This window comes from Acomys russatus, chromosome 6 (assembly GCF_903995435.1).
Source record: "Acomys russatus chromosome 6, mAcoRus1.1, whole genome shotgun sequence".
In the NCBI taxonomy this organism is placed as follows: Eukaryota; Metazoa; Chordata; class Mammalia; order Rodentia; family Muridae; genus Acomys; species Acomys russatus.
This window is the reverse complement of record NC_067142.1, coordinates 55,101,094-55,128,952: the sequence shown is the minus strand read 5'-3', so window position 1 is coordinate 55,128,952 and position 27,859 is coordinate 55,101,094. Positions and strand designations below refer to the sequence as shown.

The following is a 27,859-nucleotide window of genomic DNA, read 5'->3' as shown; positions in this document are numbered from 1 at the left end:
TCAACATTCTATGAAACCAGTAATTTATCATCACTAAACAACAAGTAATGTGCTTGCCTGAGTATTTCTCCTTTCAAGGCTGTATTTGAATTGATTAAAAAAACAGTCAATATGATGAAATGAAAGGGATATCTGATGTAACCAATTATGCCTGTGCTGAGGTAATTATATGTAATAAGCTGGAGGACAATAGGACTCTGGCCCGTGCTCACATAGGAGCCTAGTTTGGACAGAGCGGACTCCCAGGCACACACAACACTCATTTACTCTCCAGGGGAGCTCACACTGCACTCCTCCATCTGCCTCATAAAGCCACAAGGCCATCACCATTGCTACCAAGGCCCCATTGGAAAAGCAAGCAAGAGGGTGCACCAGGGGGCACCTGAGCCATTGAGAATCCCTGTGAACGGAAGAAGAGGAGAACAAGGCTGCCTCAGAACTACACACATTGGGAAAGGCTGATTGCTTAGCATGTGGAAGCCTCTGGCATACAGCCTGGTGTAATGGCTAACATTGGGGTGATTGCTGTGTCCTTTTTTTCCTGGCCTCCGAGATAAAGGATAGCTAGAAGCCAATTCTCAGATGTTGTTGGCTTTCTCTCTAAAGTTCAAAGGACAAGAGATTCCCTCCCTTGGTGTGTTTTCATTCTCCAAAGATGATGCACATGGCTAGGGCGTCCTAGAGATGATTCTGCTGATGGAGGCAAGCTCATGGAAGGCTCAGAGTGCTGTGCAGAAAGCCTGCTAAACAGAACCCCTCACAGTATTTACTAACTGTAAGCTGGGAAATGTCTCCAGATGATTCTGTAAAGATCATCTCTCCCTTAATCAACAATTCCTTACATGAATGAGGTCTTTTTCTGTACTTCATTTATAATAAACGTTTCAAAGAGGAATAACTACATTCCTTTAATTCCTCTTTATCTGGGCAGTAAGTATATCATGGAGAGGGGCAGCAGCTGATGTCACCAGATTCCTAGGATGATAGGAGAAAGGAGGCTGAAGCTGGTGTTGAAGGAAGGATGCTGAGCTCCAAGCAGCAAAGTCCATGGCTGCTGGCGCTGTGGGGGTCACTGGAGGGAAAGTTGCATTTTTCTCCAATGGTGGTAGGTCAAAAGAATTCAAACAAACACTCTACCTGCCAAACTAAATGGCCTCTCAGAAGGCTGATATGTGCTTTCTCTCTTAGCTTCTGTACTTTGGCCAGGCAGGTTTTCTAAAAGCCATCACCATTAAGGACTTTGGTGGCTCTCTCCTCTTAATCCTTCCATTGTGTCCTATCATTAGCCAGCCTCTGAGGAGGTGACAGTGGTGGGGGTGCGGGGCAGTGAAGAAGGAATGAGGGCAACATCTCATCATCTTCCAGAACCAGACAGAGCACAACCCAGTAGCCTTTCAAAAGAGTGAATTGAATTAGTCTATGGAGTCTGTGTAGCTGTTTTCATTGCTTACTTATTGTTCAAATGATAATTACTTCGGGTCTGCCCCTGACCATCTCAGAGGCAACAGCCTTCTTTGTTAGCAATGGGGCAACACTGCTGTCCTCGGACTGTTTGTAACCTCCGCTCAGTCTGGAGGCCTCTGCAGGTTTTAATGGAATTGGGTTTAGCAGAATTGTGGGAATCCTTTCTGTTTGCTAACAGGAAGCATGTACCCGCAGACCCATTTTTATTCATTCTTACAATTAACCCCAAAATGAATCGATGTCCCTCAAGGCAGTGGACTTTTCCTTTCCTGTAGCTCTCCCTGAGCTCCAGGACATTAAAAACGAAGGCTTTGTTTTCCATGAACTAATGGAATAACACAATGTTTTCTACTATGTATTTGTGAAAGGCCAGTATTACCCATGAGAGAGCCCCTGAGAGGAGGGCGTGGAGAGGAGGGCGTGGAGAGGAGGGCATGGAGAGAGGGTGCACCAATCAACAGTAGGGTTTTCTTCGCAGTGACATCCCTCATTTCCTCCCCTGCTCACTTTCTGCATTAAACAAATTTTCTTCTGAGTCTCAAGTCAGAAAAGAGAAATTTTAAAGATTCAAATTCCGTTAGAAGGAACAATGAAATATACAATGTTGGTGCTATTCAATTTGTGGCATTTATGCTCCCAAACAAAGAACTGTGCATGTATACTCAATAAATCTCAGATAAAAGAAAAAAAAGAGAGGGAAAAGGGGGAGTTAGAAGCAGACGGGAAATGAAAGAGTAGAAGATGAGGAGGTTTTTAGACAAAAGAATATCAGGTGTGAGCAACAATTTGACCAGGGACCGAGACAGGGTAGTAGAATGGACAATCCCGAATGCTTACCTACTCTCTAAGCAAGGGTTCATTTCTTAAAATGACTAAGACAAGACAGATTAACTGACCCTTACATATTTCCCTTAGATCCACAGCAGTGGCTTTGCTTGTTTAGCATCTATTATTCCTTAAAATGTACAGAGTGCAGCAAGATCCGGCCTGACTTTATACAAATAATCCTTTTATTCCAAAAAAAAAAAAAAAAAATACCCTGAATTTTCTACTTCCTTAAAAAAAAAATAAAGTAGGGCTTGGAAAGATGGTTCATTCAGCAAAGTGCCGGGCATGCAGATGTAAATGCAATTCCCAGAAATCAAGGAAAAACCAGGGCACTGGATCAGGATGCAAGGAGATCAGTGCCCAAAGGTGACCTCTGGCCTCCATCCATACACCACACCTGTGTACCTGTACACATGCATAGTTAAAAACAGATAGATAGATAGATAGATAGATAGATAGATAGATAGGTAGATAGGTAGATAGATGGATGATAGATAGCTGATGATGATAGATAGATAGATAGATAGATAGATAGATAGATAGATAGATAGATGGAAATACAAGGGCAATGCCATGAACAGTGGTTGCCTGTGAATATTTATAACTACAGAGGTGAATGCCCTCAGGTGTCAGAAGAATGGCTGGGATGACTTTTGGGGAAATTGTTCTTCACCTGTTGACTGAAGTATGAGAACTGCTGGAAAGCTGGGAGTAGGACATGGGCAGGGTACTAGAGAACCAATTCCACCCATTGACCTTCTTATCTTTCTGTTCCGTTTTCTTCTTCTTTTTTTATATATTTATATTATTTAATTTTTAAAACATTTTATTAATTTATTCATATTACATCTCAATTGTTATCCCATCCCTTGTATCCTCCCATTCCTCCCTCCCTCCCATTTCCCCCTTACTCCTCTCCCCTATGACTGTGACTGAGGGGGACTTCCTCCCCCTGTATATGCTCATAGGGTATCAAGTCTCTTCCTGGTAGCCTGCTATCCTTCCTCTGAGTGCTACCAGGCCTCCTCATCAAGGAGAGGTGATCAAATATGGGGCAGCAGAATTCGTGTGACAGTCAGTCCCCACTCTCCACTCAACTGTGGAGAATGTCCTGTCCATTGGGTAGATCTGGGTAGGGGTTTGAAGTTTACTGCACGTATTGTCCTTGGCTGGTGCCATAGTTTGAGCAGGACTCCTGGGCCCAGGTCTGCCCATCATAATGTTCTACTTGGAGGTTTCCAGGACCCTCTGGATCCTTCTATTTCCCCATTCTCCCTTGCTTCTCTCACCTAGAGTCCCAATAGGAAGTCTTCCCCCTGTCCCACTTTCCTGGTAAGTGAAGACTTTCATGGCTAGTGTCCAGATATAAGTGAGTATATACCGTTTGACTTTCTGTTTCTGGGTTAACTCACTCATTATGATCGTTTCTACTTCAATCCATTTGTCCCCACATTTGGGAATTCCTTGTTTTTAATAGCTGAGTAGTATTCTATAGCGTAAATGTACCACAGTTTCTTTATCCATTCTTCTACTGAGGGACACTTAGGCTATTTGTAGGTTCTGGTTATTATGAATAAGGCTGCTATGAACATGGGTGAGCAAATGTTCTTTTTGTGTTCTGGAGCATCTTGTGGGTATATTCCAAGGAGTGGAATAGCTGGGTCTTGAGGAAGCCTTATCTCAAATTTTCTGAGATAGCACCAGATAGATTTCCAAAATGGTTGTACTAGATTGCATTCCCACCAGTAATGAAGGAGTGTTCCTCTCTCTCCAGATCCTCGCAAGCATGTGGTGTCACTTGAGTTTTTGATCACCAACCCTACATCTGACAAATGTCTAATATTCAAAATATATAAAGATCTCAAGAAATTAAACACCACCAAACCAAATAACCCAATTGAGAAATGGGGCTCAGAACTAAACAGAGAATTCTCAACTGAGGAATATCGAATGGCTGAGAAACACTTAAAGAAATGCTCAACATCTTTAATCATCAGATAAATGCAAATCAAAACAACTCTGAGATTCCATTTTCCTTTTCTTGCTCCCCCACCTTGTTATCTCTTTCTGTCCTCTACCTTTCAGCCTGCCTCATCTTCTCTTTTTAAACATTTTTATCTTTATTTAATTAATTTATTCAGATTACAACTCAATTGTTATCCCATCACTTGCATCCTCCCATCCTCCCTCCCTCCCTCTTTCACCCTATTCTGCTCCCCTAGGTCTATGACTGAGTGGGACCTCCTCCCTGACCGTATGGTCACAGGCTATCAAGTCTCACCTTGGTAGCCTGCTTATTCTTCATTTTCTTCCACTTTTGTTTCTACATAATCACAGCTCTACTTTCATTTTTCATGAGTTTTTGAATAATTTATGGTACTAAATTTCATGCAACCCACCTCCTTATCATGTTTAAGAATTCCAGAATTTCTAGGAGGCCTGCCTTCTCAAGATAGTAATATATGGTCATAATAAATGGTATAAGTGAGAGGGATATTGCTCCACACTCCTCTTTCCTTACTTTCCAGAAGCGGTATCTGGCTTCTGCAATCTAAAACCAGTATGTATTGTGTGCTAGGAATGTGCAACAAGCTTGGTTCCAGGGCAAGTAGGTGAATACCATGGCACGTTAATGGAGGCCTCATGTCTGATACTGTCTTGAAAGAGCATGCAAAAGTCCACATAGCATAGGTACCATTCATATGCACTACATGTTTCAGGATAACCTCCTTAACAAAACTCCTAATTTCCTTTCCCAAGACTGAGCATTCATTCCCTGCAAATTTAGCATTTGGAGTTGTGTATTGGTGTGATTAAGATCAGGAGCAAAGGCTTATTTTCAGGGTTCAGGAAGTGAATTCATGACTCAACTGTTTTAAAAGAGCTTATTCCAAACCATTTTTGCACGACCTGGGCTGTGTCAAGCAAGGGGACTAGTTCTCTGAGCATCTAAGATCTTTCAGAGAATCTCTGCAACATCTGTAAAACAGTATAAGTGTGTAAGAGACACAAGAGTCCATAGAGTGTTTAAAAGAGATAGTACAGTTCATTGAGTAAAAAGAGAGAGTACAGTTTGTGGGGTACCTGGGTCCTAATTCATCTTCACACCGCCAGGTGAATTCCCCAAAACTCTCGTAGTGCTGATTGTAGTGGTAGAGGACTCGATGCAAAGTGGGGGAACCCAGATCCAGAAGGGTGTTGTAGGCAGTCTGCTGCTCCTTCCCGCTGGTGTAGCCATTGAAGAGATTGTAGATCTTGTCTGCTATTTCTGAGGAGGGAAGAGAAGGCAAGTCCAGCGGTGCTTTGAGAAATGCATCATTAAGTGACTTCAACTCTGTGCAGGTATCAGGTAGAGTGGCACCAACCCAAACCTAGATGGTGCAGTCAGCTGACATGTAGGGCATGTGATATACACAAGGCACAACCTTTTGTTCCTAGAATCATGATGAGCACCGCAAAATTAAAACAGGAGCAAGAGGGAGGACTCAGTCAACGGCAGACAGAGATATATGGGGCTGCTGATGCTGTGACACAACGTGCTGTTTACCACAAGGCATTCTGTTAAGCAGAGCACAGTTTGAAACCACGATATGTGTAGAATAGCAAATACATAAGCCAATGATAGTTGCTTGTTACCATGATCAGTATTATGTAGGGCACACAGTCATGGAAGTTGAATGACTGGCGACACAGTGAATTTGTTTACATCAGCATCACAGGCCTGTGAGAATGCAATCTGTTTTAGCATGCAGAATGCACAGAATGCATTACTGTGCATAGGAAATCTGTAGCTCCATTATATTCTTATGGAACCGCTGGAGTATATGTGGTATATGTGATCTATTACTGTTGAAGTTATAATTACAGAGCATTATATATATATATATACACACACACCATACTTATATATGCAAGGAAATAAATAGATGCATATTTACTTGTGTGTGCATGATGTTATTTTAAAACACTGACCCTAAAGTGTGAGAGTGATTTGTGTAATTCACTCTACTACCTCTGTGCCACTGAGTTTCAGTTTTCTTTCAATAAATTAAATGCCTTTGACTAATACACCTTTAAGGTCAATTTCAGTTGCAATGTTTTCTGTCTTACCAAGGTTCACTAAAAAATATATAACCTGAGGCAAAAGCTCATATATTCATGATTGATTGGAAAATGAAATCCCAGAGAAATAGGGCTGGGAATAAAGGCCAATGAGGCAAAAAATGAGATAAATATAAAGAATTACATTAGGAAGCGGGAACACCTTCTTAAGAACTAGAATGCTATATTCTGCAGGAGAGGATGTTTGAGGGTCCTGCATCACAACTGGGTCATGCAGTGGGAGAAACAAAGACTCTATTTATGGCCTGATCCAATTAAAGATTGATCCTTCTCTGCTGCCTGCCTTTGGATCACTTTATCCTAGCTGGGCTGCCTTGTCTGGCCTCAGTGGGAGGGGATGCCCTTAGTCTGCAGAGGCTTGAGGTGCCAGGGTGGTTGGTACCCCTTGGAGTGTCTCTTTTTCTCTGAGAAGGAGGGATTGAACAGGGAAGGATGTGAGGGTTGGACTGGGAGGAGAAGAGAGACTGAGATCAGTCTATAAAGTGATTAAATAAAAATAGATGATAGGTAGATAGATAGATAGATAGATAGATAGATAGATAGATAGATAGATAGATTTTAAATTGTTAAATAAAAAAAACCAAGAACTGAAGAGATGGCTCAGTGGTTATGAATACAGGCTGCTCTTCCAGAGGTCCTAGCTCAGTTCCCAGCACCCACATACGGCTCACAGCTTCCTGAACTCCAGCTGCCCAGGATATGACACCTTTTTCTGGCCTCTAAGGACACCACACACACACACACATACACACACACACACACACACACACACACACACACACACACACAGAGTACACGGACATACATGCTTGTAAAATACATAAAAAGTAAAATAAATTTTTAAAAAGAAATACCTTCGGAAAAAAAAAATCTAAGGAAGTGAAAGCCCTCTACAATGAAAGCATAAATCACTGAAGAGAGAAACTGAGGCGGACACCAAAAGATGAGAAGATCTGACATATTTATGGATTATCATTATAAGAATTAATGCTGAGGATCCCTGAAGCCTTTAAAGCTGGAGGAAAACGATCTGGTGATGGAAGAACGAAGCTACGTTCACCCCAATGTCAGTAACCAGGGCTGGGAAAAAGACAAAAAACAAAAGATTGGTCCAAGTTTGCTCCAATGAGACACTGAAAACCTTATATGTGCAGGCATTTCCCTGGGTACCAAGTGGCTCTCTAAAAAGCATCAGGGAAGCCCAGACCACAGGTGGCAGAGATGAAGTGAGGCATCACCAGGTAATACCTCTGAGCCATGAGAGGAATCTGGAGAACAACCACTTTGGAACACAGAACATTTGCTAGGACCATGTAGGCCTGATCTAAGGGTAAGCAAGCACAGGGGCGGGGGGGGGGGGGCATCTATATCCAGAAACTGTGGCTAGAATATTATACAATCCCAAATGAGTAATCATTCAGTTTAATTTATGTCTGTGATGTTTCTGCTTCAAAGGTTTCCGTGGCTAAGACTGAGTTTGGCGACATGGTAAAACAGTCACAGTTTTGTATAGGCTTCCGATTTTTTTGCTTCATAGCTCAAGGAATGATATCATTGCATGTTTTTTTTTTTTCATTACAACTCTCAGAAAAGAGATGTTTTGCATGATCTCCTAAACTTCTGGGAGCTAAGGGCCAGTGAGCAGGTGAGCACATCCCTGGATGTGCTAATTCTGGAGAAAAAGGAACTGAACTCTCGGGTAAGAAAGTCAAAGTGTGTCTGTTTGACCCCATTAGTCAATCATAGATGAGGCTCTTTGTGCTGATGCCAAGCAAATTTAGGGATGTCGGTAAATAGTGGATCCGCCCAAGGGTTTTGTGGAGAGAATGACTGAAACATCCACCTAGTGTTGGCCTCCACATAACACTGCCCCTTGTGGCGACAGGAGGCAGACCTTACTTTCTTGTTATCCCCAGATAAAACAGCTAGTCAGAAATTGTCAGCTGAAGGGATAGAACTCAGAACGTTGAGGGTAGTTTGGTGCCACTTTCTAGCGGTGTTTCTAAGTGAGCCCTCTCCACACTGGTTTACACTAATACTAGAGGCGAAACATACAGGTAACACATTCGGCTGTGTGTGACTCTCAGCTACACATGACCTTCCTTCAGAAATTCATTTAGGTTTTAGGTTGTCAAAATTCTCAGGTGGCTAAAATGAGAACTTTTAGATTATAAAAGGCAGCCATTTAGAAACTGACGTCCTATGATATCTCTAGGTATTATTAAAGGTTTACACATTAATAGGCTGATAACTTCCCATCTGTACCCCTCCGTTAGGCATATCCCTCCTTTGACAAATGAGATTAAGAGATAGACAAGGCTACCAACTCAAGATCGCATAGCTAGTGTGGGCTGTGGTGAAGGTTCTAAACTGTCTATTTGCTGTTGTTACTTGGCATCAATGCTCAGTCACCAGTGGAATATAAATAGTTGAAGGTGTTAGAGGCAGAATCTTGGGCTAACTAGCTCCAGTAGAGCACAGTGGGTAGAGGCTTGGAGTGTGCTGGGGGCCTGTTTAGCAACAGTCTGATTATTTCCTCAGTATAAACATCACCTTGTCTCCACTTTACTATGTTCTTCTGGGTCTGTTCTCACCACAGCAGGAAGAATAACCTCTAAAGCATAAAGTCTCAGGTCGCTCTTCTGTCCCAAGTCCTCAGGGATATCCCATCACAGTCCCAGATACAGTCACTTCCTACCAGTGACTAGGTCCTACCAAATCTGCCCAGAGCCTCTGGGAACTCCTACTCCTCAGCACCCTGCATGTTTTCCCACAAATGTGAGCTAACAACCACAAGCTTCTTTGTTGTCCTGAAACACCCTATAGTCCAATCCTGCTACTTTCTGAAAGGATCTTTGCAAAGTGTGGCTTCCTCCTTCCCTCGCTTACTTTCCCAAATTCTAGTTTCTCCCCTTCCTTTACGAAGCCCCATTTATTATCTCTGTGCCAGGCGTCATCGTTTGAAATCTGCATTGTATTATTAGATTCCGTTGCCCAATGCCTTTATATATACAGTTATACAGGCTTTGCATTTTTTTCTCCTGATGCCTAGGATGAGTTAACAAATCCATGGAATTGATTACAAGATTCGTGAAAATTGATTCTGAGTCCAATACTAGGATCTGATAAGTATGTGTTCAGTGACTAATACCAGGAGCTACAACACATCTGTGGGAGAATCAAATAAAGGAATGGATACAATTGTGTGGCATCAAGAAACGAGGGCCAATGCTAAGGGGAATTAAGGATAAGAGCAACCTAGCTTTCCTTTGGTGAGATTCCATGGGGGACTTTGAGGCTGTCACAGCTCAATCTTCATACTAGACACAAAGGTTTACCTTATTACTAATACAGGTTTGCTTCAGCTCCAAGAGGCTGCTGTTGGTAAGAGGCAGTAGAAACATACTTGTACAGTGGCTTGAGTGTTATGGCATAGTAAAATTCTCAGACAATATCTTACTATCTCTGGATAAACGTCCTCATGAGGGATAGTGTCTGGGAACGGACAGCACACTCTAGGTCAAATTCCTATTTGCCTTTAGATTTAAACTCAGACCCAGGTGAGTTATATTTATAGTCATCATCAGGGTTTGAGAGAGACAAAGCATACGGGTTTTCCTTTAGTAGAACTGTATTAGTTTGCAAGGATGCTCTCAGTTAGCCTAACACATTAATCTCCAGACTTGCTTTGTGCAGGGTGCCTTCCTGGCTGAAGGATAACAGGATCTGGGATCGTTACTCTATTCTCTTTACACTAAAAGGTCTTCTTGTGTCCCTAGTCTCTTTGTCTGGAAGCAAAAGCAGGCAGAGAACCCATTCAAACATCCTGTACCATGGGCTCTGCAGCATCTACCTCCTGCATCATTTCTCCTTCTAAGCTCCTCCTTGCTATTTCTACTCAGCCAGGAGCTCCATGGCAGCTGCTCACTTTGCCACAGATTGCAGTAAACACCAAACAGGAAGACACCTCACAAACAGTGACTGGGGTTGCTATGGATCCCCCAAGACAGATGACCCACACTGTCTTTGTCTTCATGGAGCTTCATTGACCTTCCAGGCTTAGATCCTGTAAACCAGTTTCATTCCCACTGAGACACACTCCTGCCTCCTATGTATGGGTTTCTGTTCTTATCCCACTGGACATAGTCCTAACTGGGAGAATTCTTGTTCTCTCTTTTTTTTTCACAGCATCCCTTTTCTTCACCAGGTTGCAGAGACAATGACCTATTGATTCTTTCACCCAATAACACTCCCAATTTGTCCTTGTAACATTACAAAAAATAAATGGGAATTTTGGTCCGATATGGGCTGCAAGTGTGGGTTCCATTAGGCGCTTTGTAACCTTGGGCACCTTATTTACTTTACTCTGAATTTTAATTTTCTCATATGTAAATTAAGGACAGTGTTGCGTTCATTGCTTCATACATTAACTATTGAGTTTCTATCAGAAGGCAGGCCTTATGCTCAGTTACTGATGACTATGATTCCTAACATTTGATGAGTATTTACTATGCATTAAGCACTGGTTTTGCTTTTACTATTTTCAGTTAATTATCTCATTCAATTCTCACTAGATACCTCACACTGGGGATACTGTTTCCTTGTTCTCTCATTTCACATATCAGTAAATTGAGGCGTGGGATAAAGTAACCTGTTCAAGATCAAGTAAGCAAACGGTGGGTCAGGAATCCCAACATAGGCTGTTGGCTTCAAGGCCAACGTTAAGTTCTTATGTAACCTTCCAGTCAAGTGTAAATACCTTCTAGATATTAGGGACATACATTCAGAAAGAGAGACGGATTCATACCATCATGACACTCAACGGCTAGTGGTGTCACTATATAAAATGAAAGAAATATCCTAAAGTCAGAAACACAGTACTTGGAAGACACTAGACAGTGGTTCTTGTCCTCTTTTCCTGTGGGGAAGGGACACATGAGGTGAGTTCGCACACTGAGATGAATTAATCATTTGGAAGGCTACAGAACATTTGAAGTAATAAGGCCTAACATATGCAATGACCCTATAATAGAAGTGAGACCTGTGTAAGAGGAATTGAGGAAAGCAGTAGTCATGGATTGAAGAGATTGATGAGGCAATAGAGAGTTGGCAAGCAGGCGCTGAAGAAGGAGAAGGGGTCGCCCATTTAGTTCCCAATAAGCCTGTTAAATATTTATGCCACAAGAAGAATGACAATCCATGAGTGGATTGTTATTAGAAAGTGTTACATTACAGTCAAATGTCTTTGAAAATACCATGCCCACAGCATGCCAATAAGATTAGCTATGAAAATACTTTTCAAAGTTGTACAATACTAAAATATCAGTGGTTTTAATTAAATCAGAGCTAGTAGGCAATCCATTTTGGTTATCCCATTCCTGCTGCAGGAAGCTGGTTTTTTTGCTTTCCAAAAAATCTTGCAAGTTCATTCTTAAAAAAAAAAAAAAAAAAAAAAAAAAAAAAAAAAAAAGATACATAAATGTAGTCTAGATCACCCTTCACCAAATGATTTTCATCATTGCGGTGTCACCCTACAGCATTCTGGGACTATGTCTCTCTTGGTTAAGATTATATATGTACACAGCCTATATGTAAGGTAATGAGCGGCATCAGAGAATTAGCATGGCCATGGTCCATCCCTGACAGGAATCTGTAGAACCAAAGTGCTCAGTGTCTCTGCTAATGAAAAGGTTTCAGTTTCAGTTCTGCCTAATAGATGCCAACGGCTTATGGTGTCACCTTAATTGGTGCTGGAGTCCTATAGAAGTGCTAAGCAGAACTAAAAGATTTTAGCTTCAGAGAGGTAAAAACTATAGAACAGGGAATGATGCCAATACCAGCCAGGGAGCATCTCTTGTGTGATGGATAATGATCGAGGGAAAACTTCCTAGTGGACCAGTACTATTGCCAGTGAGGGAGCTTACACTGAATACACTGAAGAAGTGGCACATAATAACTTCAAAGTATAGAGTTAAAGATGTAGCTGCACTGGAGGAGGGGCTGATAACTGATCAATTCCAAATCTACAACCTTGTAGGCTGAAACAAACTTTCATATGTACAAATTCCCAGGTAGAGCAAGTGATCAATCCATGTCCTGAGGGCAGAGATGAGAGGTACTTTTGTATGGGCCTAAGCACATGTATGCCTGGGGACTTTATACATGTCTGCCGCTGACTCCTGCCCTGTGGAGTGTGTGGGACAACAGAATACATGAAAATTTCTGCCAGAGTGCAGAGGGGCTGAAAGAAAGCCCAAGGTTGTACCTTGAACCTGAATTCTTCCTTCTTGCCTCACTCGGTCATTGTGTTTACTCCTTTGGTTACAGGGTCCTTAGTGTGGCAAGGGTAGATGGCTGGGAAATCATGAGCAGACCCTGATAACTTTCATGTCTCTTACCTTGGGCTTTGACATCATCCACCACAGGACATGGGGTCTTCACAATCACATCACTTGGCCTGGAGCGTCGCCCTGTGTTGTCTACTCCCCAGAGGGTGAACCTGGCAGAGGCGTAGGAGGACAGCATTACTAAAGGGTGCATGTCTAAGGACTGCAGCTGAGGAGCTCCATCTGGAGGTATATCTCTGTCTGGATAGGTCAGGACCCTGACTGCTCCATCATCCCACACTTACCACCAGCCCTCTGGCTAGAAAGCAGTGGCACGGAGCCTTTCACTGCCTTCAGTGGTGTGTGGATGGGATATGTGGTCCTGAGTAATGTCTGAACGGAAGCATCATCGTGAACGACACTTCATCTCCACAGGCACCATTGCTGGAAATTTTCAGGCCCAGTTTGGAACTACTCAGTATGACGTGGGAACTAGAAACCTGTGTTTTCCCAAGCTTTGACCCTTTTTTTTTTTTTGGTTGGTTGGTTGGTTGGTTGGTTGGTTTTTGCTTTCTTTCTTTTAAACTTGTGTATTTCTTTATGACAAGGGGCTCACTATGTTTCCCAGTCTTAAAGAAGAAATTTGTGGCCGTACATGATGCTGTCTTAGCCATGACACGGCACCCAGCTGCCTTCCAGGTGACATGGATGATGGATGTCCTTGGAAATGGATGGCTAGAACTCGGATCTAAGGCCATGCAGATTTACAGTGGCCCCCTGCAAGCTCTCTTTTCCCTTGTGTATGATATGGAGAGGATAGTAAGTCACCGTGATAATGAAACGAGGTGATGGTGTACACAAAGCCCTGGAACAGCACACCACACCATGGTGGTTCTGTTCTGTTCCATACTGCCCGGTGCTCAGCTTACACCTTTATGCTAAGACTGATCATAAGTCCATCCTTTGCAGTCAGAAGGAAATAGGCGGAGTGAAGGGCCCCCTGGCTTGTCTATGGTGGGACACTCTGTCTCCTGCATGCAGCCTCCTCCGTTCTAGTAATCTGTTTCAACTGAGGCCCGGGAATCTGGAGGGAAGTGCCACAGTCCAACAGAGGGAACACTAGGCCCAAGGAAGTCCCACTGGGTGATGAAACTGATAAAGAAAGGAAAGACACCAGGGACCTTTGCCATGAAAATAAGGTGCCTGGCACCTGTAACTGGGCATCTGGCAGCTAACCAGGCCCCCCTAAAGAACATCACTACCACCTCCCTACCCCCCTTTCTTTGTGCTGTGTCACCACAGATTGCTGTGTTTATTGGAAAACATAGATTTTTTTTTTTCTTTTTGTTGGTTGTTCTTCTTCTTCTTGTTGTCAAACTTGCAGAAAGGGGTAAGGGAAAGAAGAGTGGGCCAGGTAAATGACCGCTGGGCCTTAAACACTTGAACCTGTGAAATAGAAAGAAATGAATACTACCTAATTACTCTTCCAAGCAATATGTTCAAAGGACAGAGGACCTCATGCCTACTGTTCCTTCCTCACAAAGAAGCACAGAGGACAGTCAGAGCAAAGACCTGACTGCGCTGAGATGCCATGTGGCCTTCTCTCCTTAACCTCACATCAATGCCATAGAAGCTTCACATAAGCAGGCTCCACCATATCAGGTCCCCTGGTCTAGTAAGACCTAAAGTGTGATGGCCCACTTAGATCCAAAAGGCTATGCCATAGCAGTTGGTTGCTATAAGGCTCTCTCAGCTCTTGGATCAGAGCCAAGAATTCAGCTTTCTTTCTTATCAGCAGACAGGGTTCAGACCACCTTCCACCATGCTTGCCTTATGCTCTGCTCCTAAGCCCCACTCAATGGCCTTCCAGAGTAGGACCACCAGGAAAGGTCTTCCCTAACCACATACACCCTGATTCTCAGCAAAGCATCTTGGCATCCTTCACCTGCCACACCCTCCCAGAGAAAGCCTGAGCTGCACTAGCACCCCTTACCTCCACTCTAGCCCTGGAAGCCATGGAATATTCTCTCCTTTGACCCTGTGTGCCTCATCAGCTTCTCAGCCCTGATCTTCCCCAGACTCTCAAACCGGTAGCTGGGACATCTGACCTTTTGGAACTAGCTCCATTTCGGAGTCCAACTTCTTAAGCCAGTCGTAGAGCACACTCAACTACAGTTCTGAAGGGTATACCTAGAAATACCATGGGCTGCTTCCTGCAGACTCACACTTCATAGTGTGTGACTGTCATGTCAAGCCATGGTCTCTGTGACTCCCTAATAGTACGTAGAGCTGGAAACCCCTGGGATTCGTAGAGAACAAATCTATACTTTGGGAATCTAAGACTCTTTTTTTATTGGAAGTAGCATGTTTTTCTTCTGATTGGGCTGCAAGGTTCGGTTAGTGATGCAGGCTCCATCAATTCTAGCAGCTGTCCTCGGGAGAGCCAGGAGATTCAAAGCTCTGTTCTTTGTGGGCTGACACTCCAGACTGGCATGGGCTTAGCCTTGGGTTACAAGCCTAGCCCTGTTGCCCCCTGTGCTCATAGGTAGCAGATCTCCTTCCATCGGCTGTACAACCCCAGATAAGGCTGCAGCGTGGCCACTACAGTTACCTTCTATTAAGCTGAAGGCACCAACCTCAGCTCTCTGTCTGAAGCCACTCTTTGCAGCCCATCATAATTTAATCTTGCACATTTAATTATTAAGCTACCCTGGACTATGACATCCTATTCTTTTGGTTTTAAACTGGCTGTGAGATGGACCCTTGTCTTTCAGTGCCTGGAATGGAGCCAACCACAACCTCCAGCTAGTCCACACTCCTGGCAGCTCTGCTTCCTCTCTTGTCTTGCTATGAGTTCCAGCTACACTGTGTCAGATCTTGAGCTGAGACAAGGACGCCCCTGTGAGCCTTAAGTCTTACATACTCCGCAGGGCAGCTAAGTGTGAAACACAAGCTGCTAATCTCTGACTGTTTAATGGCACATTTTATTTTCACTATAAGGCAGATATTAGGAAAGGAAATGCCTCACACAGCCTTCCAAGTACAGACAGAGCTTGACCTTAAGAACCGCTCCTCAGCAGTCCCAGCCCTCCCGCCCCCCTTTCCCGCAGAGACACCAAGAGAGGAGCCAGGGTATTCGCCTACGAAAGGCTGGGAAGCCCTTTCCACATTATCATGTGGAAACGCCACGTGCTGTCATTTCAGGAAGGCCTTCTCTGTTGTTAGCATTTTTATCCCCGCCACAGAACTGTCCTCAAACAGCAAGAGGGTTAGCTGGAATTACTGACAGAGGAGATAAGCCTTGCTCCAGATCCAGAGGGCTCATGTCTAAGTCCATTTACTGCCTCTTCCAAAGCTTCTGGGCTTCTTCCCCAGCCACAGGCTGGGACCTTTCAGTGCGTAGTTAGCAACGCGGTGATGACATGGGGGAGGCATGTGTGCGTGGGAACTGACACAGACTGGCTCAGGCCCCAGGGCTGCGCCTTAAAGGTCTGGAGCCTAAATGCTAAGGAAGATCGGAAGCCTGCCAGGGGTTGGCTGCAAGGCTGGCTGCGTCACCTGCCGCTCTCTTGTCTTCTTCCTGCCAGTATGGTGGCTTTTGCTGATCCTCTGATTCAGAAACTGTTTTCTATCATCTGCCTGCTGTCATGTGCTCAGAAAGGCAGGCGCTCTCCTAGTGGTTTTTGGTTGTGAAGAAAGCACAGTGGGGAGAGGTGGCATGCCCCTCCCCAGCTAAAATGAAAATGTTGAATCCAACACCCTTTATGGAGTGCTTACCTGTGCTTGTGTCACATGATCTATCCCCAGAATGCTTCTCTAGTGGCAGTAAGTGAAATATATGGCAAAGAGAGCCAGCCGAAACTCAGATGTAACTTCAAAACACACAATGAAGACCAGCTTTTGCTTTAGGGTGCAAGATGGCTTTTCTAGATCCGGCCAGAATAACCTCAAGTGGCCCGGAAGTAAGATCCAGTGTGTGGGGAAGAAGAAACCCTGCTTCATCGCCTAACCATTTTTTATATCCCTAGGTGTATGATTCTGGGGAAAAGTTATTCAATTCTACGGAACCTCATTTTCTTCAGCTATAAAATGGGAACAAGTAAAGTCACACAGGGCAAGATCTCCATAAATGATGGCTACCTTCCTTCTAACTTATTAAGTAAGAAAGCTCAGGTGCAGAAAAGGTAAAGGTCCTATTTAAAGCCACTGTGATTAGGGGCAAACCAGGCTTATGGGATGCACCAGGGATGGAAGGCCAAATATCCCTTGCTCCTCAGTAGAGAGGAATGCGTCCAGCCCACATCACTATTTTCCCACAGATTAGGTCTTATGTCCAGGCCACACCATTGCCAGGACCTAGGAACATCATGTTGCGCACTATAAAGCAAGAGCTGGTCCTCACTGAGGGCTATGAACTTAAATGACTGTCAGCTAGCTTTTCCAGCGATCTGCAGTGCCACCTGGTGGAGACTGGCTGTCCTTTCGTCTGGTATGGCTCCGGCAATCGACATTGACAGGAAGTAGGGGGTTTCCAAAACATAGGAACTGAACACTAGAACCAGATCAAGATCACAAAGGATGTTCAGTGTCGAAGAGGAGCTTAACCTCAGGGCTTTGAGCAGGAAACAAATCAGGCCAATTCAATGACAGTTCTAGACTCGCTAAAGGCTTTTCTGAAAGAGCTGGGCTCAGCTATCGCTGCTCTAGAACTTCTAACTTCCTAATTAATAAGTAGGATGTGCTGGTAGGAGTTGGTATACCACCCTCTTTGTAAATGGTCATATGAGTCACATTGATTTGGAGACTTTTTAAAGCAGATGGCTTCTTCAGTCCCAGACCTGTGTCCCCTCGTCGTGAGCCCTTCCTCTGAAGGGCCACAGCTATCCAATATCAAGAGAGCTGTTATGGGTCATGGCATCCTTGTCCCAAGAGCAGACAGGAAGTATTGAGTATCATGTGTATATCAATTCCAGAATCTCAGAAATCACTCGTCGTTATGCATTTTACATTCACTCTGCACATCCCTCAGTTATATCTCCTATTTCTATATGGAAGATACACAGCTGAATGTCCAAATCCATCACGATCAACGACACTCAGACTTCTAGTGCTTTCTGCCTTTGAACTCCTTAAGAGAGGAAGTGAAGATGATTTATGCTGGAAACCTTGACTTTATGCCTGTGACCTCATCTATAAACTGTTAGATGTTTTTCATACTGATGGGGTCAAAAACCTCCCAAACTGCATCACCATGAATTCTGCGTTAGATCCTGAATTTTTCCATCATGACTTAGATTCTATCACCATATCTCCTCTTTTGGCATCTTTTATGTCTCTGCTTGCAAATGTTTTGCAGTTGTTCCCAGATCACAGGAAGGGATGGGAAGGGTTCACAGGGAACATACGGATGTTCCAAGCATGGGGATATAATTCACTGTATTTTCTTTGAAGAAAAATGCTGACCAGTGCTACACTCTATAAATTATTTCAGAGCCACTAGAGATGGCTTTCTAAAGCACAGTTCTTGGCATTGTCCTCAGCTTTTCTCTGACTTCTCTGACATACAGCATTCACTCTAGTCTCCTAGGTGCATTTTCTTCTGCTTCTTTTTACTTACCATCTGATTCAGACCTATTGGACCACCCACTGCTCTCCTTCATACCCCTCTACCTTTGCCCTGGGGCAGGGTGTGGTTCTAACCTAGTGTTCCCTTCCCAAGATCACAGGAACTATTGAATTCTATACAATCCAATTTAGAATATACTTCGAACAAATCCCTTCCCTTTTTCTTTCCAACATGTCCCTGGCCTTTCTAACTTACATGTGTTCCATTCTGTCTTAAGTTGCGATTGGCTGTTCCTATCTGTCCTCTGTATATTGTAAACTGTTTGATGACAAGACTTCAGACGTTTCTCCATAATGCCTATTGAGATAAAATGTCAGAGACTAAAAAAGTCTCTTGCAAAGTCTCTGGGGAAATTTGGATAACAAAGGGGAGCCAGTAAAGATCTGGAACTTTCTGGGTAAGGAATCATTAAGGCATACACTACTTACATGTAAATGGTGTCAGGTTCCAGGCATCGGATGATGAGAGAAATAGTGGTAAGCTGCTTGTCTGGCACCTGAGACGGCATGGCACATGGAGCCTTTGCTCCAGAGATGATGTCATCTACAAAGCTCAGCACTGTTTCTGCACAATGGAGAAAGAGTGGAAGAAGCATGAGAAACAGTGATGTCCGAACAATGAGCAGCGCTGTGAGAACTCACGGAAACTTTTAAAATTCCTAGTAGAAGGAAAAAGGAGACCTTGAAGAAATCCATCTTTTCTGACAGTTTCTCTGACAGCCAATCAGCTGAGAGCCATTTGTTCAGAACTAGATCAAGGACTACTAAAGCAGAATATTGTACATGTCCCATTTGTGAAAATTTCCACTAAACACCTTGACATTAACAGAGAACAGTTGCGCAAGTCCTTGGGCCCCAACATACTGGCCTTGGCAATACCTGTGCATACCAAGGAAAAGCCTCAGACATAGCAGCCAACAGCTCTCCATGTCCCAGAGATGTTTCTTCAAACCTCATCACCAGGTTCCCTAGAAATTTTTAGATAATGGGCATACTCATCCCCCAAAAGGACCATATTTTATGTGGAAGTCTTAGGATTGTTTATGTAGGCTTTTCTCTATGTGTTGGTAGTAGAATAGTAAGGCATGGGACTTTTATTTCTGTGGGTTATTTCTACTCATGCAAGGCTTCCCTTTTCTCTCAGGACTTGACAAAAGTCAGTTTGCTTTAGGACAAAACATGGATCAAGAACATCTGTTTGCACATGCCTTTGCCTAGAGGGGGTTATTAGCAAAGGAATTTTTTTTCTGTAATCATGGCCGTGGTTAGCAGAGAATTGTTTCTTAATTGTGGGCTAGGATTACTAGTGTACTATGTTGTTGCTTGTGAGTGTGCCTAGAGGCAATGAAATGGACACCTCTTTTTATAAATAAAAGAAAAGCAAAATCAAAACAAGACTCTGTCAGATGCTCACCATGCAAAAACTCTTAAATGGACAAGATGGCTACTGCCTGCAAGAGACAAGAGTTGGGACTTTTCCATGCTTCTCTACCCTGAGATGACGGGGGCTTGAAGCAATGCCACGAGGTGGGGTGTTTTTTTTTTTTTTTTTTTTTGCTTTTACTACCTTGGAATAAGACTAGCCCAGGGGGTGGAGACTGAACTCACCTGTCTCTACTTTGGAGTGGTCCATCCGGTCAGTGACTTTCTCTTGCCGGATCAGGTAATCTACAATCTGCACTCCAATTGGTGGCTCCGAATGTTCCCACTCCAGGACCACAAGGGTGCTACTAGGTTCATGCCCTGTGGAAAGTCTCAGCCTGAGTACAGAAAAACAGAAACATAAAATGGGGACCCAGCTGGGACCTGTGTCACTCTGTAGTCACCATGTCAACACCACGTTACAAACTCTTCTTACAAATGACTACTCTAGTCTCTGAGGGCGTCTCTCTCTCTCTCTCTCTCTCTCTCTCTCTCTCTCTCTCTCTCTCTCTCTCTCTCTCTCTCTCTCTATCAATGCTAATGTTACCAAATATCTAGGAGATTTGTGTTTGGATGGTGTGAATTAATATATAAGTAAATAAGTAAAGGTGTAAGGATCAAACACAGGGTATGTGTTTGGCAATTGGACTCTTCTGATTGGTCTCTTTCATATAGCTCAAAATATAATTTCTGGGTCTTCTCTCAAGGAAATACTGAGCATATATCATGCAATGTGCACTTCAAATCCCATTGAAGGTGGCACCCAAGAGAATATTGCCTGACTAAAAGCACAATTACTTTAAGTTCCATAAGCATCAGTTTCTGGCAGGCCCTGCTTCCCTTGCCCCTGGTTCTGTTAGGTCTCTCTCTCTCTCTTTGTCCATCTGCTGACTGAACTTCAGAACAGGCTCAGCTTCAAAGTAATTCTCACAAGTTGGCCACATGCCACATTCTCTTTGGGATGATATCCCGTGTCTGCTGCTCAGGACCCGATGTCAGTTTCTGTCTGTCCTTTTGGATGCCTGTGAACTCTGTCCCTTATTCCAGTCCCCATTTGTCTTTAGTTCCAGTCTTTTCAAGTTGTCTTTTGAACTTGGTGCCTTGCCTTGCCATCTCATACCTCTCTGCAGATTATAGAGAGTCAGTAACCGATGCTGATGCTCACTGGTGTGGACCTCCTGACTGCCCACGTGGGTTCAAGTTGCTTTCTCGTGCTGACTTCTTGTACGTGGCTCAGGTTTCCTTCTTGAGTCCAACGCCTGGTTTCTCTCCATACCGCTAGACTGTAAGGGGTTTCCCAGTTCCTGCTCACTCTAGCCTCCCTCTCTCACAATATCCCTAGCATTCACCCACAGCCTTGACCCTGGTCCCTCTATGTCACGAGTGTCTGCAGCCCTAGCCTTCCACCTTCTTCTACTCAGCTCACAGGCACCTCTCATGGTCTCAAGAACCAAAGGACAAGACAGCAGAGCTGGGTCACACCAAACTGCCTGTAATGTCCAGTTCCAACTCAACATATATGTTCATATGTTTGTCAGCTGGAAGGCTGTGTGGGAGTGGTACACAAACCCATCCCAGACCTTCTTTTGTGCAATTCAATAAGTATCCAAAACATACCATTATGAATGTGATAAAACTTTAACATGAAATCAAGGGATGCTGTTCGGGGAATAAGAAGCATTTCAACTAGTAGAAAAATAATAAGAAACACATGGTCATTTGCTAGTGGCTACCATGAAGGAGCGCATAGTTTGCATGTGACATTAGGATGGAATAGACCCAAAACAGTGCGGATATTGACAAATTCATTAATTAGAGTCATATGTAGAATGCTATTTTGAAGAAAAAGAAACCACTAGGAAGCTTAAGTTAGTAACTAAGCTTTCTGGGAACTCCGATTCTGTGAAAATAGGAACTAAGGCCAGCTCCTATTGAGAAATAGAAATGTGTATGATTTACATGGACTTATATAAAAGTAGAATACATTATTTCTAACTACAAATTAAAAAAAAATAAGATGTGCAAAAAAAATCTGTTGTTGAGAGAAGTGATCAGAGCTGACAAGAAAAGTGCTGTTTTAATGGACATTTCTCTTGTCTGATACTTAGCTCATCTTGATCTTCATGTATCGCTTGGTTAATCCATTTAAAAAAATGAAATCAGCCATAGGACATCATGGCTGGATCTTCTGTTCCTGTCTTTGACAGTTTCCATGTTTTTTCAAAGTAGCTTTTCTACCTGGTGAATCCATATGACAGAGCTAAATTCTTAATGGCATCTTTCCTACTAAATGAAAAAAATTTAAAAAATATAGTTGGGGCCGTTCTAAAATTTTTGATTCAGGTATCCAAGTTGCAACTACAAAGAGCAAGAAGCCAATGGCTGGCATATTCAAAGGCACCTACATAGAGAATAAATTGGCTTGCTGTGACGGTCTGTTGGCAAGTGTTACTCTCTTTCTCAGTTTTCTTCTCCTTCAGTTCTATTTCTTTGTCACCTACCCTCACCTGCAGACAGGTCAGAGGGCAGCCTCTACATGAGGACTCCTGCCTCTGGTCCATTGTTCTGTGTAATTAACCTTCCAACTACTACAGTCTTGATTCTCACTTTGGGCCTTTCTGGTCTTATGAATCCATGGGGTTGTATGCCACCACCATGTGACCATGTGCTACCAGCACTACTTCACAGAAATAACATGTTGTGCCTTAACCCCTGTGGAAGGCACCTTGTTATAGGATAATTTGAATGCCTACATTGGGCCCTTACCCCTCATCTTTTCCAGTTTTATTTGACCATCCCATGAGGGATTAGGAATTTAGACATGGTTTTTCTCACCTACTCGGCAGGACCTCACACATCCCATCAATGCAGACATTCCCTCATGTCTGTCCCAGGCCTCTGCTCTTCAGTGTGTGTTGCTTACAGAACACTCTTCCTCTAAGCTATGTCTCCATCTACCATCTTTCTGAGACTGCTTGGAATCTTGTTATCTCTGGGTTGTTTTTTTTTTTTTTTTTTTTTTTTTTTTTTTTTTTTTTTTTTTTCCACAGAGCTCTATGTCCCTCTGCCTATGGAACATCTACACAATTATCCCTCGATCACTGACAGGCAAACCCAATTGGGACCGGCTTCCTCCTTCTCCTCAACTCCTCACACCTCCTGATGGGCTCTTCTCAACTAGGGCTCATCCCCACAGTGAACAGTCACCATGCCCTGTTGGTTTTAACCTCAAATCATCTCTGGCATCACAGTTGCTCTCAGCCATGAACTGCTTCCTGCTCTATAACTTTGGAAAACTCCAATCCCGCTGAAGTCATTCACTTGTCTATTAATTAAAGGTGTGATGATAAAAAAAATGCTTACTTACTCCGTATATTGCCTGGCACCCAGGAAGTCTTTGAGAAGGGATAGTGTTGTTGGTCTTTTTCTGCCCTCACTCGAGACCTCTAACTTCCCCCATAGCTACAGTACTGTAGCTCGTATGACCTTCTACCCATGCTGTCTTATCTAGTCCTCCATATGGAAGCAGTCTAATTGCTATTTGCCCAATTGCAGACTCAATGAACAGCTCTTCACACTTTAAAAATGTAAAGATTTGTCACATTACTTCCTCTAAACAGCTTGTGTGCCTGTTCCTTCTAGCATACTGAAAGTTCCCAATGACAGGAACTATGCCACATTCTTCTTTCTGATCCCCAGCACTATTCAGCCTGTCGCTTTGAGACTAGTGTCCACTCGCTCCTACTTTTATATAATGGCGCTGAAGGCATACATGCAGGAGAGGGGGTGTGGGAAAAGGGACCATACACAGGCTGTGGGAGGGGCGCACAGGTAGGAAGTCCATCCGCTCCAAAAGCAGTAGAGTCACATCGACACCAATCCTCAATGACATCTCCAGTCCCTGAACACCAGAGAGAGCTCATAGTGGCCTCCTGTAAGAGCTGAGCAAGAAAACAAAGAGTAAGTGTTACAAAACCATGGCTGGGTGGCCGTTACCAAGAGACCTAGCATCAGGATCCTATGCGGTCCTAAATCACTTTCAGAGAAAGGGTTGTATCGTTACTATATCATCATTCTTTACTTTGAAACTGTGTCCCAGACAATGGAATATAGGATAACTCCAGCCCTGTGGGATATCTGGGACATCTCTCTCCCTTTAGTTCATCTCCATAGTTAAGAGTCGTCACCTTATAAACCAAGTGCGGTGACACATTCCTGTAATCCTAGCATTTGGAAGCGAGACCAGAAGAGTTGGAAGTCAATTACATACAAGTTTGAGGCCCATCCTGGTTAAAAAAGCCTATCTTGCTGGGCGTGCATAGTAGTGCATCCCTTTAATCCCAGCACTTGGGAGGCAGAGGCAGGTGGATCGCTGTGAGTTCGAGGCCAGCATGGTCTACAAAGCGAGTCCAAGACAGCCAAGGCTAACACAGAGAGACCCTGTCTTGGAAAAAAAAAAAAAAGAAGAAGAAGAAGAAAAGGGGAGAGCTTTCACTTTGAAAGAAAGTCAGTTTACATCACTTCTCCCTTTATCACACATCATGCTGTGGCCTCTAGTAACAGTAACGTCTTCATCACATATCTCTGGATGGCCTGTCTTTGCTATATTTCCCTCTACCTAGTCACACTTTGCCCTTCTTCAGAAGCCTGTCTGTGAATCCATGTCTGCCCTGTTCATCCTAGTCCTTCACAGCTCCTCAGCCTGTTTTGTGATCCACTTTGAATGTGAATGTGGTTCCGCGTTGGGTTGTGATTAGGCATCAAGCATCTTTCTCAGACCGTGAATAGGATAAGCTATGTAATGTAAAGGCGTCCACATCAGTCTTCTGTGGATGAGAGCCTCAGCTTTGTCAATCATTGCCTGTGACCTTGGACAAGTTACATAAACTCACTTTCTGCTCTGACAAAAATATCACTTTCCTAATAGGGCTGTTGTGACAATTAAATGAAACAATCTATGCCAAGTGACATAACATATGCACCACACCTGATACACATTGTTGTCTTTGAATGACAAGGTTGAGCACCAGAACCTTATAAAAATTACAGGAGTAATCTCATGGAGATGTTTGCTGTGGAATAAAAGAACCAAAGATAAAATCTGGTCAAAGAGGAAACAGCACTTATGATGGGCCGTTCTCTGGCAAAAGAGCAAATCCTGAGTGAGTGATAACCTCTCCGAGGGCTCCTGCTCCCTCAACTCAGATAATCTAAGGGCGAAGGTTCCAGGCCAGCTAGGCTCAGAGCTGTGTCTCAGAGGCACTTGACAGGACAGCTTTGGCCTTGGCTTTCTTATGATTTTTCTCCCCTCTGCTCCAGTGCCAGCTTGTCCACACGGTAAGTTAGGGAAAGGGGACACAGCTGTCCTGTAGAAATTCAGACTCCAAAATAATAAAGAAAAGAAGGAAGCGTGGTAACAGAAGGAAGTGAGGAGGGAAGAGAGGAAGGCAGGAAGGAAAAGGGATATGACTCCACAAATACCATACGAAGAGACATTTGTCTACGGCTCAGTTTTTCAAAGTTCACCATTGGTCACTTCAGGCAATGAGCTGGAATAAAGGTCCCACTAACTTGTCTCCCGAGAGTCTCTGTGAAGCAGAAACTGATTCTGGACTGTAGTTGTGGTTTGTACCGTGTTTCTAATTCATTTAGATCCTAACTCTTGGGTAGATGGTAATAATGAATTACATAGTGAAGGATGCTGAGCGTGATAGTTAGGTACTTGCTCAGAGTCACAGGCGAGGGAGTGCCCCCAGACATTTCAGGCTCCTCCCAAAATGTGCTCTTCCTTCACCATGAGTCCAGCAGCAAGTTACTCACCTTATGGTTTTCTGACTGAAATTCAAATCAAAAAGGTGAACTTCTGAAAGCTAGGAAGACAGACTCTTTGAGACAGGCGGAATAAAAGAGAAGCTGTGCCTGCTGTTTGGCAGCCTTTAGTCAACCAGTATTTGCTAAGCACCGACAAGGGGCCATTTCCTGTGCTAAGCATGAAGGATGCGATGACGCAAAAGAAGACACATATGGCCCCTGTCTGCATAAATGTTGCCGCTAGATAATAAACAAGCAAACTGGATTCACGTAAATATCCAAATCCCACAGTAGTGTGGAGGGATCCAAATGGCAAGGTGAGGCGCTGTGGGTGCACACAGCAGCAGGAAGCCTCCACGAGGAGAGAAAGATGCTCTTCAGCTGCAAACAAGAATGGAACACTCATTTGGGGGGGAAATGGAACTGAAGGGTGTGAAGTGAAATAAATAGATGAAAACATAGGTATATATTTTCTCTAGTAAAGGAAAGTATAGAAAGAAATGACCTGGAAATAAAGGAGGAAATGTTAGGTAAGGGGAAATAAGCAAAGGGAGTGGGGAGGAAGGGAGAAGAGAAGCGTGTAGAAGGTGGGCTGAATGTGGCCCAAGGACAATATAAGCTTGTATGGAAAGGTCACAGTGAAGCACATTAAACTGTATGTATACATATTAATGATTTTACTTCTTTAAATGTTATCTGGTCACAAACATTGTAGTAATAAAGGTAGAAAGTCTAACATTAAGAAGACTGGACCCTTGATGAAACTAGACTTCTAAAATCAACTAGAAATACCTATCAGTCTCTAGGAGACATGGGGCAAAGGAGTTCTTGGCAAGTGACAGGGCAGTAGGGCTGGATGGCAAAGGGCATGTAATGGGAGGTCCCATCTCAAGAACAATGATGAACCACTGTAACATTTAAAACAAGGAACATGGTCATATTTTTAATATAAAAATGGTGGGGCACACACATTATAATTATTTTAATTGCCATTTCTTCAAAGGTTTTAACTCTCCTCCCTGTTCTCCACACCACCTGATGAGAGCACCCACTCTGAGTCCTGGGCTGCATCCAACTGCTACAGGGTTGACACAGGGCTGTTATGGTTTGGATACAACATGTCCTCTTCAAAGGATCCAGTGCTAGAGGCTTGATCCAAGATGCTTGTTCTACTGAGAAGAAATTAGAAGGCACTGATCCATCCCAATATTAGTGCACTGGTTGCTATGTAACTTAATGGGCACTGGGAAGTAAGCCCTAGTAGGAAGATAGCTCAGCAGGACTTGCTTTAGAAAGTTATATTAGTCTTGGAATGCTCTTCTTGAATTACTTTTGCTTTTCAGCGACCATGAGGTGAGAAGGCTCCTCTGCCACACACCCCTACTACCATGATCTTCTACCTCACCACAGGCCCAGAGCAATGGGGTGGGGCAGACATGTACTAAAATGTGAGGAACTGTGACTTCCTTCCTTCCCTTTAAGTTGGTTATGTCAGGTATGTTGTCAGCGTGATGAAAATCTAATGAATACACAGTAGAAGAATCAAAGTGAAACCCTTCTGAGAAGGAAGAGAAAGGGAAATTCCGCTTCCTTCTGCACCTACAGTTTGTCATTCCATGCACTTCCTGCAGAAACCATACTTGTTAACAGACTTAATAGAGTCTAGGGGGAAAAATTCAACATTGGCTAGTGTTTTCCTTAAACAAGAAAAATCTGAATTTCTAATTCAGTTTACCAACTGGAGATTTTTTTTTTTATTCATTCATCCATTCATTTAGTTATTTAGCAGAGCATTAACCCCAGCATTCTATAGAAGACAAAGCATTGCTCACAGTCTGAGTGAAGTAAATAAGCAAACAGCAAGTCTGATCACAGGGGATGCATGCTTTAAGATGTGCACATGTACAGTGGGAGTTCCATAAGGGAGTCTGAGTCAGACTGAGGCCTTGGAGGAGGGGACCAACCATGAGAGCTAGTGATGCTCGGCCTGCAATACGGCATGGTAGTAGTTTTCCAGTGACAGAAGTGGGATCAAGCTTGCTTTGGGGACAGGGGCTGAGAAGTCTGAAAGGCTGAATTCCAGAAAGAAAATGTGTTGTGTCACAAAGAATTACATTTTGGAGTGTAGTATACTAATGACTTAAGCATTTAAGCGATGACAGATCAGATCATGAGCATTTGTAAGGATGTGCTAAAGTCTCTAAATTGCACACAATCCGAAGAAACATTAAATTACCTTGATGCCAATATGGCCAGAAGTC

At 43.5% G+C, this 27,859-nt stretch overlaps 1 protein-coding gene across 2 annotated transcripts in view; it reads right to left on the bottom strand.

Moving 5' to 3' along the window:
- The window catches only part of Astn1 (astrotactin 1), a 307,273-nt gene that overhangs the window by 1,190 nt on the left and 278,224 nt on the right, over positions 1–27,859 (bottom strand). For both annotated transcript variants that reach the window (XM_051147649.1, XM_051147650.1), the window contains exons 18-22: positions 23,595–23,728; positions 19,974–20,125; positions 18,795–18,930; positions 12,813–12,913; positions 5,377–5,560 (exon numbers count right to left, since the gene is read on the bottom strand). In XM_051147649.1, coding sequence (XP_051003606.1) covers positions 5,377–5,560; positions 12,813–12,913; positions 18,795–18,930; positions 19,974–20,125; positions 23,595–23,728 — 707 coding nt within the window. The remainder of the gene's footprint in view (positions 1–5,376; positions 5,561–12,812; positions 12,914–18,794; positions 18,931–19,973; positions 20,126–23,594; positions 23,729–27,859) is intronic.